General features: G+C 43.8%; 3 protein-coding genes across 3 annotated transcripts; 1 reads left to right on the forward strand and 2 right to left on the reverse strand.

Moving 5' to 3' along the window:
- Window positions 1-606: 606 nt before the first annotated feature.
- LOC109419219 (O-glucosyltransferase rumi homolog) lies at window positions 607-2238 on the reverse strand. Its single transcript, XM_019693431.3, has 2 exons — window positions 1939-2238; window positions 607-1844 (listed from the first exon to the last, which is right to left on the reverse strand). The coding sequence occupies exons 1-2, from the start codon at window positions 2084-2086 to the stop codon at window positions 778-780; spliced, it is 1215 nt and encodes a 404-aa protein (XP_019548976.3). The 5' UTR covers window positions 2087-2238; the 3' UTR covers window positions 607-777.
- A 3633-nt stretch (window positions 2239-5871) lies between these two features.
- On the forward strand, window positions 5872-7493 carry LOC109415992 (mitochondrial chaperone BCS1). Its single transcript, XM_019689966.3, has 2 exons — window positions 5872-6522; window positions 6610-7493. The coding sequence occupies exons 1-2, from the start codon at window positions 6060-6062 to the stop codon at window positions 7419-7421; spliced, it is 1275 nt and encodes a 424-aa protein (XP_019545511.2). The 5' UTR covers window positions 5872-6059; the 3' UTR covers window positions 7422-7493.
- Window positions 7494-17461: 9968 nt separating this feature from the next.
- LOC109415993 (dual specificity protein kinase Ttk) lies at window positions 17462-20438 on the reverse strand. The gene is made up of 5 exons (XM_062859258.1): window positions 19941-20438; window positions 19727-19771; window positions 18593-19658; window positions 18428-18534; window positions 17462-18368 (listed from the first exon to the last, which is right to left on the reverse strand). The coding sequence occupies exons 1-5, from the start codon at window positions 20105-20107 to the stop codon at window positions 17696-17698; spliced, it is 2058 nt and encodes a 685-aa protein (XP_062715242.1). The 5' UTR covers window positions 20108-20438; the 3' UTR covers window positions 17462-17695.
- Between the last annotated feature and the right edge of the window lie 100 nt (window positions 20439-20538).

The following is a 20538-nucleotide window of genomic DNA, read 5'->3' on the forward strand; positions in this document are numbered from 1 at the left end:
CGTTTATGGCTACCCGAACAAAAATCTTCTAGTTCTGAGAATAATCTACCGATATGTTTCAACACCTTCTTCATGTAATCTGTACGTCTATGAAGCTTAGATGTATAGAGAAAAACTAGAAGAAATAGTATTTTTTGTTGGAGGAAAATCGAGTTTTCTTATAGCTGACCCATCTTGCCCCCGTTAAAATGAGGTGGGGCAAGATGGGTCATGTTTTGAAAATTGTTTGTCAAGAAGCATGTTTCAAACTTTATTACCTTTTTATACTCTTATATCATAGCTGACTAGTGTATCTAAGAGTCATGGTAGAATACAGCGAAATGCGATTTATATTCAGAAAGTTATAGAGATCCATTTCTTAGGTGACCCATCCTGCCCCCACTTACCATACTTCTTATTGAGTTTTCAAACTGATACATCGAGACAGCACATGCATCTCTGGTAGTTAATGCAGAGACGAGTATAGCGACAATTTTGTTGTTGACAAGCACACATACTCGAGGCATGACACGCGAGTTTGCCAATCCTTATGGGTTCATTAGGGTCAGAAGCCCTGGAAGCTAAGAAATGGTTGCGTTTCGGATCCAAAACAGCTTCTAGGCAAAGTATTGTAAAGCACCGTTTATCATCACTTGAATTCGTTGCATCTTGAGATTCCTAGGTAATTGTTTCGCTTACACACATCCTAAGACCGTTCGCAATGCTGTTTTATTTTGAATGGCGAGTTTTAAAATTTTTAAAACTCGCCATACAAAATAAAACAGCATTGCGAACGGCCTAATACACCTCTATCAAGCTGTGGTCCCGCTTCACCTCATATTTGATCAGCTTCCCGTACCGCCGTAGCAACCGCCTCCAGTAGCACTGGACGTCCTTCATCCTCAGATGCTTCCAAATATGGTTGAATCCTCGCTCGGCAATCTCCCGTGCCAACTCATCATGACCGGCAAAGAACCTTATTAATTCCTCCAGTTCCGCCTGGCTGGCACCGACCCGCACCGGAACATAGTGAACCCATGGTTTCATGGATGGATAGAAGAACTCCTGCCACTCGCTCCCGACGTGAAACACCAACGACCGACACAGGAACAGGTGCTTAAACCGGAAACTGGCCGCCACTCCACGGAAGTTGAACAAATACTTGTATTGGCAGTGATCCTCCAGGCGCACCTCCGCGGCCGGTTCAGCATTGAGCGTGTCTTTTGGCGATTTCCACGCCTGGTTCTTCGTGTACTGCGCGTCTACCAAATCAGGATCTCTGCGGGACAGCAGCACCAACGGATCCCGTTCATCTGAAGTCCGTGATCCACGGAAAAATGCCTTTCCCTTCTTCTTTTCCCACCTCCACGACTCACCAGCCTTCTTGATCGACACTCGGTGCTGATCCCATCGTCCCAATCCGGTCGGGTACAGGGAAATCGCCGGACCACCTTCCCAGAAGCCCCACGTCGGGTACATGATGTCCATGTAGTCTTCGGTTTTGCTGAACGACAGCACCGGAAGCTTCTCCCCGTGACTCCAACGTTTGTTGATCTGCGGCCAATCGCGACAGTTTATGATCAACTCCATGTCCGGCAGGTTGGCCAAATTCGGCTTGATGAAGTGCTCCACTCCAGAACAACGCGCCGGGAACATACAGTCCTTCTGACGGTACAAGCGGTGATCCACAATTTGATACCTTGTCCCATACGAGCGGGCCCGTTCAATCATCCGTTCAGTTATACCAGTCTGGAATGGGCGTAGATCCGCTTTCAGGACGTCTGCGTGGCAAGAGCAGTTGGCTTGCTGACATGGCTCATACGAGGCCAACGCTTCCTGGATCAGTGCCACGTATTTGTTGTCCGCTGAAAGTGGTTCGTTAGCGATTTTGATAATTTAGTTTTTATTTAACTTATAATTTTGAAAGAGGAAAAAGTCCAGATGTTTTGATTATCATACCGGCGTTGTAGAGATCGACCATCGGCTCATGCTGAGGCGTATCGTCGGAGCACGATTCCTTTGCCATGCACATACCGCCGTCATCGTCCGAAAGACCCAGCTGGATGGGTAGCACCAATAATGCTAAAACTATTTCTAAGTACGTCATAAATAATACTGTTGTTGCGGAACTCTATATTGAATTTAGAATTACTAATTGTTATTTCATTTAATTATTAAATTAAAAAAAAATGAGATCGCGTAGATGCCTGACAAACGGGACCAGCGCACGACACAAGTCAACAACAAACACTGTTTTGAAGCGAAGCGTACCTCGATGAACGCGATGAATTTCACAAACAGGGCGGCCAAATTTACAGACAGAACTGATAGACATTTAGGGAACGTTCAAAAATTACGTCCAACATTTGGGGGGGGGGGGGTCTATAAAAGTGTGACAGTACGTGTATTGGGTATAGGGAAATTGCGTGACAGAGGGGGGAGGGGGGGTCTAGAAATCCCGAAAAACGATGGACGTAATTTTTGAATCTTCCCTTACGGAAGTGTTAAGATCCCATCAGTACACAGTTTGAAATAATTGTGGATTTACCGGCTACTTGTATTCTACTGGTTACTTAAGGGGTCATTCAAATATGACGCCCATCGTTTAGGGGGGAGGGGGGGGGGTGGGTCTGAGAAAGTGTGACACTCCATGTATAAGGTACAGTAGACGTTCGGTCGGTGCAAACGGTTTAACTGCAATGCTTTTTAACTGCAAGTCCGGTAAGTGCAACAAATTTGCGGTTATCGCACCGCCAAACGTCAAAAAGGTGCGCCATGTTAGCCCAAATGAACAGTCGGATCACGTTCACGGTTATTTTTTGTCGTTTGACAACTTGTTGACATCTGTCAGTCGTTGCAGTTACCGAATTTCATTCGCTAAGTGAAACGTAAACATGTTGCAGTTATCGAACGTCTACTGTATACAAAATAGCGTGACAGAGGGGGGAGGGGGGTCTAAAATTCCCGAAAAATGATGGACGTCATATTTGAATCGGCCCTAAGTAGCAGTTATGAAGTAGCCGTTTTCATATAAAAATCAACTTGATTGTCAAAACATGAATGTCGCTGAGTAGCAACGAGTGGCAACGAGGAATAGCGCATACAATAAAACTGTTTAAAATCATTTTTAAGTTACTCTTTTTATAAAACGGCTACTTTGGAGGCCATACTGAAGCGACCGGTAGAATACAAGTATCCGGTAAATCCACAATAAATATTTTTTTTGTTCAAAAAGCCAGGCGTGAGAGAAAATAGAGTTAATAAACTATAGAGGACGAATGTCGCTGCTGTTCCCTTTGTTCTCGCTCGCAAACATGTCGGGTATCTGTCTGTCAAACTGCATACTTTTTCGCTTTGACACTTATAGCCCGTGTCAATTTCTTGATTTTGCTTTGGCTGACCAAGCCATGTGGGAAATTACACTGTTGAAAATGCTTTGACATCCATGTGCACAACAGAACATGTGCTCGATGAACAAATTGAGATTTGAAATTATGAAAAGAAATCCACATACTCCGGTGAGACTCGAACTCACGACTCCCAATTCGCTAGACGGGCGCTTCTATTCCTTCAAGCTACGGAGTCACTCGACTATCTCCGTCGCCAGCAGGCCTAGAACTGAACTCGATTCCACAATCGCACATGGTTATCTTCTTTTCACAATCCAAACCCCCTTCGGATGGGATTAGCTTTGACATACATGTGCACAACAGACAATGTGTTAGATGTTCATCTAATCCCATCCGAAGGGGGTTTGGATTGTGAAAAGAAGATAACCATGTGCGATTGTGGAATCGAGTTCAGTTCTAGGCCTGCTGGCGACGGAGATAGTCGAGTGACTCCGTAGCTTGAAGGAATAGAAGCGCCCGTCTAGCGAATTGGGAGTCGTGAGTTCGAGTCTCACCGGAGTACGTGGATTTCTTTTCATAATTTCAAATCTCAATTTGTTCATCGAGCACGTGTTCTGTTGTGCACATGGATGTCAAAGCATTTTCAACTTATAGCCCGGCCTATCTCCGCCAGCAAGAGATGTTTCGGCAGCGACGCCAGCGACATTCTTCCTCTATAGTTTATTACCTCTATTTGAGAGAAACTCCCTCTCGAGAAAATCTTGTATTTATGAGAAGTGAACAGGGCCGGATTAACAAATGTGGGGGCCCTTTGTATAAAGGATACGATGTTGTCCATATGACATGGAAAAAATCTAAAAAATATTATCCATTCTAAAACAAATGTTTCAATAAAAGTATGAATGTCTTTGTGGATGATTTTGAACCTAGAACGCTAGAACAATTTGCAGAGCTGTGAAAAATATTGATATCCACTAAATTTTTCGAAACAGATTTGAAATTCATGAAAACATTGATAAAATAAATTTATATTAGGTAAAAATTGCATTAGATCCCAGATTCTATTTTCGTCGAAAAAGTGCTGAACAGGCAATTCAGGATTGAGTGTGCAAAGAGGGAATTCTAATAGAAAATGCTGAAGAAAATTTAGCGGGATTTCATGACAAGTTCCTGATGCAATTTCTGACTTAATCTTCAATAGAATTTTCTTTTGAAATTCATTAAAATCTTTAGCGGAAACTCCGGATAAATTTTTAGTCTTTCTTCATCAATTTCTTCAGCAATTTATTCAAGGAATCTATAGATTTTATCAAGAGTTCGTCTTGGATTCATCCTTATTTCAGCTAGCAAATCCCTAAACTCAAGAAATTCAGACTGAAACTCTTCAAAATGGTCTGCTTAAATTAATGCTGGATTTCTTCAAAAAAATGTTTCAAAAACATTGGTGCTCTCCGAATTGAGTAAGTCGTAAGCTGTCTAAATTAAATCATACTGAACTGAAGTGTTCCAAAATACTTCTAAATTAAAAAAAATCTAGTTCCTCAAGGAGTTTATTGGAAAATTCTTCAAAATGTATTCAAAAACTTCAGACGAAAAAAAACATACAAATTTAGCAGGAACTTGTTGGCTTTGCTATTTCTAGAGTTTTGGAATTCCTCTAGAATTATTCAGTCTAAGGTTTTCTTCAGAATTGCCGGTAATTTATCTTGAGAAATTGCACAAATGAAATAAATGTTCATCAGTTTTTGAAGAAAAATTTAAATTTTTACAAAATAGCTGGATAAATAGTAGCAGTCTTTCTCTATCGAATCATATACATCTTGCCAGCAGGCAGTAAATAAGTTCTTATAACAATAATCAAATCAAGAGAAGTTTCTTGCATTATACTTCTTTCTTCTTGCTTCACTTTTTTTTTTTGAGTTAAATTTTGTAGGGGCCCCTAAAATGGCCCCTTCCTAAATCCGGCACTGAAAGTGAACATATTAAACATCAATTATTGAGCCTTGTTCACTAAAGGCACAGACAAACAGACATACTACTTAGAAGAAAATTGCTTCAAAAACATCGTTTGGCATCTCACTAGCACCCTCTATAATGCTCAATCCGAAGCATTCATTTGCAGGTGTTGTTTCCCTCGGCTCGATGTAACAATTTTGCAGGTGACGACTCCCCCGAGGCGTCATCCATTCATAAAACTTGAATGAAGGTTCATGATTGAGTCATTTTATGTAAACATTGATCGGCGTCGCGTTCATTTCTCTGCAAAATTGAGGCACAACAGCGCCACCATGACACATGCGAGCACAGTCCGAACCACACTATATTTTCAAAATGACCGTTAAATCGTGCGATGATTCTGATTTGAGTAGTATGTCTGTTTGTCTGTGCCTATACCTCCAAGCAGTTTGGGAAACACTGCATTTTCATTTGCAGCATATGTTCATTTATCGACGCGTGATTCATTAGGGATTCATTCTCTCGATGTCGAAAGGGGGTGGAAATTTGGGTGGAACGACGACGAGGATGTCACGACGCTCAACATCGGTGTTTGTTTCCGAACGAAGCGCATCGATATCGTCAGTTTTGTTTGGATTCCCTTTCTGACAGTAGCGAATCATGTGTTTTTGGCGGTTCTTGTTTTGGTAACGTTCTGCGGAGCAAATTTGATTTAAATCCGGGAAAACTAGGTGCATTTTATAGTTCTTTTTATATTAAACCGCGAGTTTTAAGATGACCATCACAGACTATGTCTCGGCGCTATCGGACAATCCATACTTCGGTGCCGGTTTCGGCCTGTTTGGGCTCGGCGCCGGTGCCGCTATGTTACGTAAAGGGCTGCAGGGCGCGTTGATTTTGTTTCGTCGGCACTACATGATAACGTTGGAGGTTCCCTGCCGGGACAAATCCTACCAGTGGGTGCTGCAGTGGATTACCCAGAAGGGAGCGAAACACACACAGCACCTCAGTGTGGAAACGTCCTTCCAGCAGCGAGATACGGGTCACATCAAAACGAAGTATGATTTTATCCCATCTATTGGGACGCACATTATGCGCTATGGAGGCACCTGGATCAAGGTAGACCGTGCCCGGGAACAGCACACGCTGGATTTGCATGCAGGGATACCGTGGGAAACGGTACAGCTGACTGCGTTTGGAAGGGATAAGAACTTGTACTTCAAGATTTTGGAGGAAGGTAAGAAGAGGCATCAATAGTTATTCAAATTCACTAACAAAATTTCAACGAAATATAGTATAAAAATGTGGATATCTATTGTTCCAGCTAGACAACTCGCCCTGAAAAACACGGAGGGCAAAACCATTATGTACAGTGCCATGGGTTCCGAGTGGCGTCCATTCGGTCATCCCAGAAAGCGGAGACCACTGAAATCCGTCGTGCTGGACGACGGAGTTTCGGATCGTATCCTGCGGGACTGCCGAGAGTTTATTCAAAATCCCCAGTGGTATGCGGATCGCGGAATACCCTATCGGAGAGGATATCTCCTATACGGACCTCCCGGCTGCGGAAAGTCCAGTTTCATCACGGCTTTGGCTGGGGAAATTGAATTTGGCATTTGTCTGCTGAATTTGTCGGAGCGAGGCCTTACGGATGACCGACTGAATCATCTGATGAATGTGGCGCCTCAGCAGTCTATCATTCTGCTGGAGGACATCGACGCTGCTTTTTTGTCCCGAGAAGATACCAAAATGCAGAAGGCTGCTTTCGAGGGGCTGAATCGAGTTACGTTCAGCGGGTTGCTCAACTGTTTGGATGGAGTGGCTTCGACGGAGGCACGGATAGTGTTCATGACCACCAACTACCTCGAACGATTGGACCCCGCCCTGATCCGACCGGGACGGGTGGATGTCAAGGAGTACGTGGGGTATTGCACTAGGCATCAGCTGGAGCAGATGTTCATGAGGTTCTACGCCGGCGAGGAAGGAGCGATCAATGCCAAAATATTTGCCGACAAAGTATTGCAGGATGGACGCAATGTGAGTCCTGCACAGGTGCAAGGGTACTTTATGATTCACAAAATGTCCGATCAGGCGACGGTACTGGAGAATGTGAACAACATTTGGGATAATTTGTAAAAGGAAGTGGGGGATAAGAAGTAGCATATTGCAATTCACTGTAAGTAATAAAGAAATCCAGGCGATACATAACATGCATGTAGTTTTTTTTCGTTTAGTCATTTAAGGTGAGTATATAACGAAGCCACACTTCAAATTTTCAAAAGCACAAATCTGAGGATTCAAAAGACGGATTGCGCTGCAAAATTGATCGATTGGTCACTAGTGTGGGTCATCGAAACCGTTTTCTCAGATCAAACCTTTTTTGGTTCCGTTTCGGGTCCTGAGTAGCTGTGGAAAATTTGAGCACGATTGTTTGCGTCTACACTTTGCGCATTGCAATTGAAATTTGTATGAGATTTTGTATGGAAAAACATACTTTTTTGCTTTTTTGTCACAAGTTGAAAAAGTTTGTTTGAAACTTTTTAACCGATACTGTAAAATGATAGCCTAGTATGTTCTAAAAACTTTGTTGAAGACCGCAAAGCGATCCGATGCTTGCGAAATTAGATATAACCAACGAACCGCATGCATGTGTTTATGTTTTAACACGTAAAGGAATAACAATAGCAACAAAATCATGCTGTTTCGCCAAGCAATCCCAACGCTATAACTTTTTTCATAAACATCAGATCACTTCGCGGTCTTTGACAAAGCTTTTCAGGATACCCTAGGCTATGTTTTCACTTTATCGGTTACATGATTTAAGAAAAAATCGAGCTTGTTATGAGAGAAATGCTAAAAAGTGTGTTTTCCCATGTAAAACCCCATACAAACTTCAAACGCGATGCGCAAAACGTAGACATAACCGATCGTGCCCAAATTTTGCACACTTATTTGGGTCCTGAAAGGGGATCATAAAAGCTTTGATCTGATGGGATACTATTAAATTTTTCATTTTTCCATATAAACGATGACCCACTCTATTGGTCACCACCAGCGGGTCAGCAATCGATCAACTTTTCAGCGCAATCCTTCTTTTGGATCCTCAGATTTGTGCTCTTGAAAATTTGAAGTGTGGCTTCGTTATATATTCACCTTAAACCATGTAAATTGTGTAAATAGAGTTTAAAACGTTAAGCCTGGTGTTTTTATTCGGTTCTGGGGTTAAATACCCAGGAGCTAATGAGCTTTCTCCTATTTTTCTTGATAGATTTAATATACGTTTGAATCAATACTATTTTGTAGTTTTTCTATAGGTATTTGACGGCGGCGATGTGGCGTGAGCTTATTCTATAGTTTAATCTCAAAAGGGTACAGGGTACAGAAGAAAAGAGTTCGGGATTTATTAGATAAACCTCGTTTCTTCTATAATGTTTAAAACGCATTGTCGTGGTGTTCGTTTGGCTGACATGCCTTTTCATGTGAACTCACACTTTACGCTTGTGCGTTTTACAGTGCCATTTCAAAATCGTAAAAAACATACAATTAATAGAGAAAACTTTACTGCTTGAAGCTTACTCCGCTATAAACAAGTTCGCCTAAGTAGATTTTTTCGTCTGTTCCGTAATATGTACCTTCCTATTTCACCACTTTTCCCCTTCTTAATTTCACCCCATACCCCATTCTTTCTCATGAGATGATGAAACTGGCTTATGGAGGATAACGTGCCTCTGGAGCCGGCCTTCTGATACCTGATTTGCAAGCTTGAGCATATGTTATCTAGGAGAAGCGGCTCACAATAGCGTCATGTTAGGGGAGGCTGTTCAACGCCCGAGTGCCAGTAAAAGATTTTAAGATCAACTGTGCATTGTACACCATGGTCTATATACGGGACTGAATATACTGAAGGCTACGGCATCGTAGCGCTGCAGGAGATGTATTGGACAAGATCCATGGTGCGAACGTTTAGAGGTAATCACATCATCTACCAGAGCAGCGACAACACACGCGAATTGGGAACAATTTTCATTTTTATGGGCGATATGCAGAGGCTTCTAATCGGTTGGTGGTCGATCGACGAAAGAATGTGCAGGTTGAGGATCAATGGTCGATTCTTTCAGCACCGCTGCCCAAACCATGACAACATGACGTAAAGATCACCATAGGAGACCTAAACGCTTAGGTAGGTCAAGAGGCAACACAGCCTCACTTATCTGGGAGATCACAACAGCAGGCGGGATCGCAAATCGGCCACGTTCTGATTGACGGAAAGCACTTCGCCGACATTATCGACGTCAAGACCTATCCTGGCGCTAACATGGACTTTGACCACTACCTGTTGATGTTCAAACCACAGACAAACAGACATACTACTCAAATCGGAATTATCGCATCGCATTTAACGGTCATTTTGAAAATATAGCACAGACAAACAGACATACTACTCAAATCGGAATTATCGCATCGCATTTAACGGTCATTTTGAAAATATAGTGTGGTTTGGACTGTGCTCGCATGTGTCATGGTGGCGCTGCTGTGCCTCAATTTTGCAGAGAAATGAACGCGACGCCGATCAATGTTTACATAAAATGACTCAATCATGAACCTTCATTCATGTTTTATGAATGGATGACGCCTCGGGGGAGTCGTCACCTGCAAAATTGATACATCGAGCCGAGGGAAACAACACCTGCAAATGAATGCTTCGGATTGAGCATTATAGAGGGTGCTAGTGAGATGCCAAACGATGTTTTTGAAGCAATTTTCTTCTAAGTAGTATGTCTGTTTGTCTGTGGACAAACAGACATATTACTTAGAAGAAAATTGCTTCAAAAATATCGTTTGGCATCTCACTAGCACCTTCTATAATGCTCAATCCGAAGCATTCATTTACAGGTGTTGTTTCCCTCGGCTCGATGTAACAATTTTGCAGGTGACGACTCCGCCGAGGCGTCATCCATTCATAAAACATGAATGAAGGTTCATGATTGAGTCATTTTATGTAAACATTGATCGGCGTCGCGTTCATTTCTCTGCAAAATTGAGGCACAGCAGCGCCACCATGACACGTGCGAGCACAGTCCGAACCACCCTATATTTTCAAAATGACCGTTAAATCGTGCGATGATTCCGATTTGAGTAGTGTGTCTGTTTGTCTGTGATTTCAACACACGAACACTAGCGCAAATTTTTCCTCACACAAAAGTGCACGCCGATTGAAAGGCTATTCAGATTGCATATGCAAATATTACCCAATCGAATTGGGTAAAACGGGTAAATAATGATAAAACTAACGTCCGGGGCAAGAGTGCAAATATTTTCCTCGCAGTTTCACAACTACATCTACAAAAAAAGGCACGCATACATTTGAACGTGATTACCTCTATAAAATAGATTTCAGTCTACTCAGAACTACTAAACGTGCTATCAATTGGTGTATTTAGTGCTAACGTAAGAACAATCACGACATTCACGAAACGCGACGCGAGACAAGACACGACACTTATGGCACAGACAAACAGACATACTACTCAAATCAGAATCATCGCACGATTTAACGGTCATTTTGAAAATATAGTGTGGTTCGGACTGTGCTCGCATGTGTCATGGTGGCGCTGTTGTGCCTCAATTTTGCAGAGAAATGAACGCGACGCCGATCAATGTTTACATAAAATGACTCAATCATGAACCTTCATTCAAGTTTTATGAATGGATGACGCCTCGGGGGAGTCGTCACCTGCAAAATTGTTACATCGAGCCGAGGGAAACAACACCTGCAAATGAATGCTTCGGATTGAGCATTATAGAGGGTACTAGTGAGATGCCAAACGATGTTTTTGAAGCAATTTTCTTCTAAGTAGTATGTCTGTTTGTCTGTGCTTATGGTTCTTACAATCGACGCGTATACCAAGGAAACAGGACACGTCTCCAAGCTTCGTGATCTTCAGCTTCTTTTGTAGTTCCATTTCCACCTCCTTGATGTGACTTTCTTGTTTGCAGACTACCAAAAAGTCGTCAACGTACAAAAGAATGTACATCTACTCTCCTCCTGCACACTTTTTGCGGTAAAGATACGAGTCTGCCTTGCACTGTAGAAATCCCATCTTCAGAAGTAGGGTGGGGCGGGGCAAGATGGGTCGCATAAGGATGGATCTCCATAACTTCGTAAATACAAATCGGATTGGTTTGCATTCGTCCGCTACTCTTTAATACACTAGTTAGCTATGCTAAAAGTCGATAAAAAGTTCATTAAATACAAAATATAATGTTAAACAAGCAGTTTTAAAAAGTGATCGATTTTGTGCCGTGAAAAAAGTGCGGGGCAAGATGGGTCACCTTTTAAGTAATTAACATTTTCTCAACGAAAAATGTCAAAATATAAGATTTGTTCCGCATTCAAATATGCTCCATATCCATACTGAGTAAACAAGAGCTACTAGTAAACATTTTATAAATTTATTTGGAATATAAAAAACTTTACGATTTGAGTGGTCCTGAGGCGACTTGAAAATCAATGTTTTTACTAAAAAATTATCATAATTTTATGTTATAATTTTGAGCGTTTATTCCGCTTGATTGAAGTCATTTATGAGATAGTCTTGTAATAAAAAATAAATAACTTTTGAATGCTCCAAAAATACGTTCAAAATTGAAGGTGACCCATCTTGCCCCGCGGCCGTTTATATGGAGAATATATGGAATGTATCGCATAAGAAAAATGGCAAAAAACCATTTTATTTTGTATTTCCAATGAGAGTGAATAATATTTCAATCAATGCCCCAAACTTTTGTATATTCATGCTGGTCATCTAACAAAATTATTAACATAATCAAAACATGAGTAATGCGCCCGAAAATGGCACTGACCCATCTTGCCCCGCCCCACCCTATATCCGTTATCGTTCTGTGTCACGTTCTAGCAGCCTGTTTCAGTCCGTAAATAGATTTCCGCAGGCGGCACACTTGCTGCTCCTTGTGTGGTACGGCGAACCCCGGCGGCTGACGCATAAATACTTCCTCCTCCAGTGTGATATAGGTATGCTGATTTCACATCCAGGTGTTTTACTTGCATTTTCCGGTACCCAGCAACAGTCAGCAGCAAACGGAAAGTTGAATGCATAGCAACAGGGGCAAAGCTATCGTCGAAATCAACACCAACTCGCTGGGCAAAGCCTTGCGCGACAAGTCGCGCCTTGAAGCGGTCCACTTTGCCATCTGCATTCGGCTCATCCAAAGCGACAGCTGCTCTACCTACAACGTAGTCGTTCATCCTTGGGGGCAACACACCTCTGTTCGCTCGTCGAGGCAAAACTCGTCCATCTTCGCCGTTTTGATCTCCACGATCTACTTCATCGAACACAACTTCTTCCTGGTCTTGTCCAACGAACAGTTCTTCAGCACTCTCGTAGCCAATAAAATCCTCTTCCTCTACTTCGGCGATCGAAACCTCGTCGTACTTTGGCAGTGCTGGCAGCTCGACAATTGGGTTTTTAAATTAATGAAAATGTATCGATTTTTTTATTTTATACGAAAGAGCACCTTTTTCTGAGCAACTATGATTTTTTTTCAGATTTTTAGAACTTTATTTTGATACCTAAAATCAATTTCAAAGAGATTTTTTGAAATCACCTTTTGACAGCTGGGTAACTGTTTGACAGCTCCACCCAGTACAAAATGCGACGAGGGGTGATTCGACAAATCGCTCCCATACAAACTTCAAATTGATTTTTAAATAGGTTCCCGGGCACCAAAATTCATGAAAATTTGGATTTCGGCTCAGTTTTGCATGCAGATTCAGAATATGGGATTATCTCAACACCGCTAAAGAAGCCAATTGCTTGTTCTTCCCGTTGTTCAATCCGTTCATCGCATCCAATCTTCCGGTCCATCTCCGTATCCTCAAGAAATTTCGCATCGCGACTTATCGTAATGCGGCCGGTAGTTTTATCGAGAAACCGATAGGCTTTATGTTGATTGGAATAACCAACAAAAGTCAAAAGCCGCGCCTTCGGTGTCATCTTCTTCCTGCGCTCCGCTGGTATTTGCATCCACGCATCACTACCGAAAATCCGGAAATGTTTGAAAGATGGCTTTCTCCCATACCAACGCTCGAAGGGGCTCATTCCAATAGAACGCGACGGTAGGGGAACGTTCAAAAATTACGTCCAACATTTGGGGGAGGGGGGGGGGTCTAGAAAGTGTGACAGTACGTGTATTGGGTATAGGAAAATTGCGTGACAGAGGGGGGAGGGGGGGGTCTAGAAATCCCGAAAAACGATGGACGTAATATTTGAATCTTCCCTAGGCGGTTTTGCACGTAGGTCGACGTGAGCACCGCCTCACACCCTAAAACGAAAGTACACAGCGAATGAGTAACTTGCGAAAAGACAAAGGATTTTTCACTCATATTTGCGTTCGACTGGATCAGCACAAAAAATGTGCTGATCCGGGTTTGCACAAATTTGCGTGAATTTTCACACAAGTTTGCATGAAATCTTTTGTCTTTTCGATCGCTGCGTGAAAGTTACTCCTTGCTCTGTGTACATCGATCTTTCCGTGCACCCCAGTATTTTTCGTCCAGGCCTCCCTCCAGCAAAAGACACATTGTCATTTCTTTGAGATAGCGATTTCTCCTTTCGGCCACGCCGTTTTGTTGTGGCGAGTACGGGGCCGAAAACTGACACACAATCCCTTCGCTTCTCAGAAACCGCTGCAACTCGTTACTGACGAACTCGCCGCCGGATCCCGGATCTTGTCCGCCGCGTCCGACTTTTTCCGCAGTAGATACGTGAAGGGCATTCGAGAATAATCGTCGACTATCGACAGAAAATACCTGTTTCCGCTGGGAGTACTTGTCATCGGTCCGGATAAATCCATGTGAACCACATCCAATATCGCCTTGGATCCTCTGTCGCACTGTTTCGGAAACGGCTTCCGTGCCGTCTTCCCTTTGATGCAGCATTGGTATACCGCACGCAGCATGACTTCGACCGCTTCTCCGTTGCCATCGATCACATGGAACCTACCTTCACCAACGCCACGAACTTCTGACTTTTCACCGTCCGCTAAGATAACGCTGGCAAACTTTGCCTCCTCTAGCTTCGAGAAGAATCTTCTGTTTCCCGTCATGTGTCGAGTTGCACCGCTGTCTATGTACCAATCCGCCGGCTCGCCATAGCCGACCATCCACGCCAATGGTCCATCCGATACGCTTAGAGCTTGACTTGCCTTGGCCTTGGATTTATCCTCCTTTTTCGATTGGGTCGAGTTTTCCACCTTGTTGCACTCCTTCAAAAACTGACGGCAATTTCGTTTTAGGTGGCCAGGTTGTTTACAATAGAAACAAACCCGCGAGTCGTTGTTGCTGACATCACCACCACCTCCACCGCGGAAACGACGATGACCAACTTTCAGCGCTTTACCGCCGCTCGAAGCAGCAGCTCCGGACCGTTCCTTCCGCTTCTCCGCTTCTGCCAATAATTTGGATTTTACCAAATCCAACGTCAGTTCGTCACTAGGCCGTTGCTCTAACGCAGTCGTCAGCGGGTCGTAGGAGTCAGGGAGAGAGCATAGCAACATCGCTACTTGCAATTTCGCTGGTAATTCATCCCCCACGTCTGCAATCCTTTGCACCAGGTCGCTGAACGTTTGCAGGTGCCGTCGTCGGTCAATTCGAGCTTCGTCAACTTCTTGAGTAGGTACACGTCAGATGTTTTATCGTGGTACTTTTTGAGTGCAGTCCACACATCTTTGGCTGTATTCGCACCCCGTACCAAACTCAATTGGGCGTCCTCAAGGCACAAACAAATTATAGCGCGAGCCTTCCGGTCGTCTTTGTTCCACTGCGCTAAAGCTGCCGCCGCTGTTGGAACCTGCTCAGCCTCATCGATGACGTACCATAACTCGTCTCGGACGAGCATCATCTCCATCTTGAATTTCCACGTTTGGAAATTGTGGTTATTCAATTTTGGAAATGGAAATCGTGCCTGTTCAGCCATTTTGTTTTTCGGCTGCTAGCACACACCAGCGATCAACGACGAAACTTTTTCCGTTCGATTTTCCCGAAAAAAAACAACACTTCGACCGGAACTTCCTACGCGACGATTACTCTGGGCCCATAACCTGTGGGCGGACGGTTCGCAGAGTATTAATCAACCCGGAATATATTGGAATATAACTTTATTAATAACGTTATACAAAACAAAAGGTAACGCTCGCTGCCTGACTGAATTCACGTAACGGTGTCAGAACAGTGATGCCAGTTCAATAGGGAGTGATTTTTGACCAGAAGCTCAAGTTCGATAAACATGTAAACTACATCGCTGGAAAGGTGGATCGGTCCACCAAAGCTCTATATTCTTTGCTGAATCGCCGATCGAAGCTGCGCGTGAAGAACAACGACCCCTACGAACAAAAAAGACTTGCGATTTGAAGTCCAGTACGTGAAGCTGCCGGTCTCTCAATGTTATTGGGAGTACAAGCATACTCGCCATGTACTGAAGGACCCCAGATTGGCATCGTAGCGCTGTTAGACAGAATTCATAGTGCGAACGTTTAGAGGTTATCATGCCATCTACCAGAGCTGGGAACAACATTCATTGTGATAGGTGACTTGTAAGAGACGTGTGATCGGTGGTGGCCGATCGATAAACGAATGTGCAGGTTGAGGGTCAAGGGCCGATTCTTCATCATAAGCAGAACAAACGTGTACACTCCACACTTCAAACAAATTGATGATGACAAAGACGCATTTTACGAGCAGCTTGAACGCGAATACGGGCGCGGCCCAAACCACAACATGAACATCATCATAGGACCCGCCAGCTGACGAACGAAAACGGCCTATGGCTTATGGATTTCGACGCCTTCCAAAACATGGCCATACCTTTTTCCAACAAAGTCTCTATTATCGTTACACCTGGAGAACACCGCAACGAACAAAATCACCAGTTTGCCACGTTCTGATTTACGGACGGCACTTCTCAGATATTTTCGACGTTAGAACTTATCGTTGGGCTAACATCGACTTTGATCACTACCTGGTGATGGTCAAACAATGTATTGTAGTAGAAACAGACAGAATATGCCTGAAAACATGATTTAATTTACCATAGGCGTTGCCAGGGTAAGAACCAGTTGAAGTTATTTCAATAAAAATGTATCACTTTGTTTATCACCCATCGCACCCCGGAAACGCCTATGGTAAATTATTTTTATCACGAAAACTTGTATTTATGCATATTCTGTCTGTTTCTACAATAGAGTTAAGAAACTATAGAGGACGAATGTCGCTGCTGTTCCCTTTGTTCTCGTTCTCAAACATGTCGGGTATCTATCTGTCAAACTGCATACTTTTTCGCGTTGACACTTATATCCCGGCCTATCTCCGCCAGCAAGAGATGTTGCGGCAGCGACGCCAGCGACATTCTTCCTCTATAGCAGTTTATTAGCTCTATTGTTTCTACTGTAATACATTTTGAAATTTGCATTTTGATGACGTTTGAGCATTTTCAATAATGTTATATTATGCATAATTTGTCCCTTTGAGGGCCCCTCCTGACTACACCACTGGCCTATCACCCGAAAGGCTTTGGATTTATTTGAATAAATCAGTAACAAATTTTGAAAACGACGTATAATCAATGCTACACCATTGATTATACGTCGTTTTCAAAATTTGTTACTGAAATATGATCATATTTCCACAAGTAGAATACAACAAAAATAGTCCGGTTGAAATCCCCGGGGGACACCATCGTAACCTTCCCTTGTTAGATAAATTCCAGGTAGACCCACCATCTGTATAGTGTATATTGTTTTGGCATGAAAATAATAGAACATGGTTTTTCCACAAAATAAATTATGACACGAATGCCACAATACTGGTAAAGTGTCGTTAATAAATAGTAATAATAAAAACAAAATAAATTAGGCTGGTTTATGCAACGCCGGATAGATCCAAATTAGGTGTACGTACTACGGATGAGCTTTCAATTTACGTAATTCGTAAGCTAAGACGGATTGTGTCGGGGTAATCAATTGAGTAAAACAAAATATTCAAAGGATAGCCGCAGTCATCTTTCCTTTTTTCCCTATTTGTAACACAGTGTCTCAACAGCACATTTCAATAGCATTCGGAGGGGTCATCACTGACTGGTCAAGAAGCAAACTCAAATGAATAATTTCCGATATTGTTTTTTATCCAACAGATCAACCACAAATCCGTTTGTGATAAACCAGCCTGTATACATAAGACGTCTCTTAAAACCGCACATCAAATAGAAATAGAATCTGTTAGTGCTTTAAGATCGAAAGCGCGTTAGTGTATCGTAATATAATAAATCAATATTTCTATACGTAATAAATATGTCCAAAGCACGAAGTCTAAATGTCTAGTAAAAAAATTACTCACATCACTTGGCCGCGGTTCCGCCGCTTGTTGCTGGCAGCGGTATCACCATATCGAACGGATACTGTAAAAGTTCCGCCGTGGACGCCCTCGATTTGGCGTCGTATCTGAGGCACCTCTGCAGCATGTCCAGCAACATCGCCGGATAGTAACTGGGCAGCGGAGGGTACTCAATGACCGTATTAGGATTCGTGATGGTGCTTACCTTGGTATGGATGTTCTTAATGTGGGCAAAGGGGGTCTTTTTGTACAGGAGTAGGTACAGTATGCAACCCAGCGACCAGATGTCGGACTTTTTCGACATTTTGATCTTGGGCTGTGTGCCGGCCGGACTGCATTCCGTCGAGGTATCGATCAGCGCTTCCGGGCTGATGTAGTTGAAGGTGCCGGCCTGGGAGAACTTCATAATACTGGTGGAGTCGAACGCAATGTTGCTGGCGATGCCGAAATCGATGAGCTTCAAGCGTCCCTTGACCATGAGGAAGTTGGCCGGTTTCAGGTCCAGGTGGATGACTCCATGCTCGTGTATGTAGTGCACACACTGCACCATTTGGTACCAAACCTGCATCAGCGTGTACAGTGGGATGTCCTTGCGGTAGTTTTGGAGAATTTTGTGCAGATCGCAATCTCCTTTCTCCATGACGAGGAAGAGCTGATTTGCTTCCGGAAGGTGGCAACTGTGGAACAAATTAATGGATTTATAGCAAAATCTCAAGCTTAACTGAAAAATGCTTACTAATCATGAAGGGCTACAACATTCTCGTTTCCTTGTAGTTTGGCTAACAGCTTTGTCTCGTTTAGGTAACCCTCCACGAGACTGGAATCACCCTCTAGATTGACCAACTGAAAAAATAAAATTGGAATTTATATGTTCAAATTTAGTTCTTCGTATAACAATCACCTTCAGTGCACACTCAACGCCGGTTTCAACCTGCTTGGCCAGAAACACCGAACTGGATCCGCCGGAACCCAGCTTCTTTAGCACCTGGTACTCCTTCCCGTTGATGGTGATCGTCGGAAGTGCTTTCGCTTGTTGAGGTTGTTGTTCCACTACTGTTTGGCTGTCCTGTTCCATCGCTACTGCGGTTGCGGCGCTTGGAGCCGGAACATCCTTCGATACCGGTGCCGGTGAGAGACGCTTCTCCGGTCCCGGAGTAGCCGGAAACAGCTCGTCCGTCGATCGTTTTGCGGGTCGCTGTTGTTCCACGATCGGCGACAGTGGCCGATCTTTCGACTTGATCGGAGTATCTACCAGAGACAGGGATAAACTATCGTTGGCACTGACCTGGGGCCTGGACAAGCCTGTGGCCAAGGGGGTGGCAAAGAGAATCTTCTGAGATTTGAATTCGTTTTCTAGCGTGTTCCGAGATTTACGATTTGTCGTCGAGATGATCGCCCGGGAAGACGTTCCCCGGTGGTTTGCGTGAGGGAACTTTTCCCGTGGAGTTACGAACAGGTGATCCTTGGGTGGGGACTGGATTTTCTGCTCACGGAGACTTTTGCCCAACTCGACCTCGTCCACTTCCTCCCGGATGACGGGTTTAACCTCGATCTCTGTCACCTGCTCCGCAGCGGACAGAACCGAAGAACTAGTACTGCTAATACCCGAATCCCTCGCCCTGGACAACCTCGAATCGCTCTGTGATAGGAGCGAAAACTGCTTCTCAAGCTGCCTCCTGTCCAACAGAGGAACCCTTTTCAAAACCTTCACTTCCAAGGGTTCAACTTCCTTAGTGGCGTTGAACATCTTATCTTCCAACTTTTGCCGCGCGTGTACATTCTCTTTCTGGTTGGTGGGACTGGGTAATGGTTTCGGGGCCTTCCGGGCACTGTCCATATCGTCGGCACATTTCGACGGAGTCAAAAGGAACGAATCGTTTAAAATAGCGCAGTTTAGATTGTTGTCATCGTCCGAGTCCGATTCCGATTCCAACGGTGGAAGCTCAGAAACCCGCTTGGGCTGGAAACTATAATGAACGGAAACGGAAGCGCATGTAAGGTCAGGTTAATACTTAGTTGATATGATTGAACTCACCTCCTAGTCGCTCTCCGTGAAATCTCATCCGAGAATTCCTTATCCCTGCAAAAGCGAAGATTATGTTAATATTGAAATGACTGGCTTTTATGGCCATCCAAAAACTAAACAATCAACTGGTTTGTTAACGTAGCAAAACACTTAATCTTTACGAAATATTGATTCGCTACCAGCCCTGCAGTATCAACCCCCGTCCAAAAGAAACTACACGAACCTGTTGTTAGATATGCTGTTACTCAGCGACCCACTGCCGCCGGACGTATGCAACACCTCTCCACTGTCCTGACCATCCGGATCCGAATGATGTGGCTCGATGTCACCTCCTCCGCCACCACCGCCGGTCGTCGTCATCCGCTTCGCCGTCGGATGAAACAATGACATGGTGTCGCTGCTCGCTCGGACCAACGGCAACCCACTGCTCGGGGCCCTCCGCTTCGCAATGGTCACACCTATATCGAAACACTTTCCGGCACCACAATCACTGCACGATCCCCGTTCCCGGTCGGATGCCCGAAACTGCGGCGGAAATAATACGCGTGGAAAACAAGGGAAAACACTCGCACAAAATTAAAACGGTTGTTGAATTATTTTTGTATGCGCGACGGCGACCGCGAACGAAACGAACGAGTTTTTGTTTTGACAGTGATCCACTCTCTTCTTTTTGAATTTTTCAGCGCTGCCAACATGACGGAATGAAAATGTCGCGTGACTTCCGAAAAGAGCACATCACCATCCTACAGCACAAAATCGCAACGGGATTTTGAGTTTTTAGGAAATTATTGCATTTTCATGAGCGATTTCGAAACCAATAT

The sequence above is a fragment of the Aedes albopictus genome, chromosome 3, assembly GCF_035046485.1.
Source record: "Aedes albopictus strain Foshan chromosome 3, AalbF5, whole genome shotgun sequence".
Taxonomy (NCBI): Eukaryota; Metazoa; Arthropoda; class Insecta; order Diptera; family Culicidae; genus Aedes; species Aedes albopictus.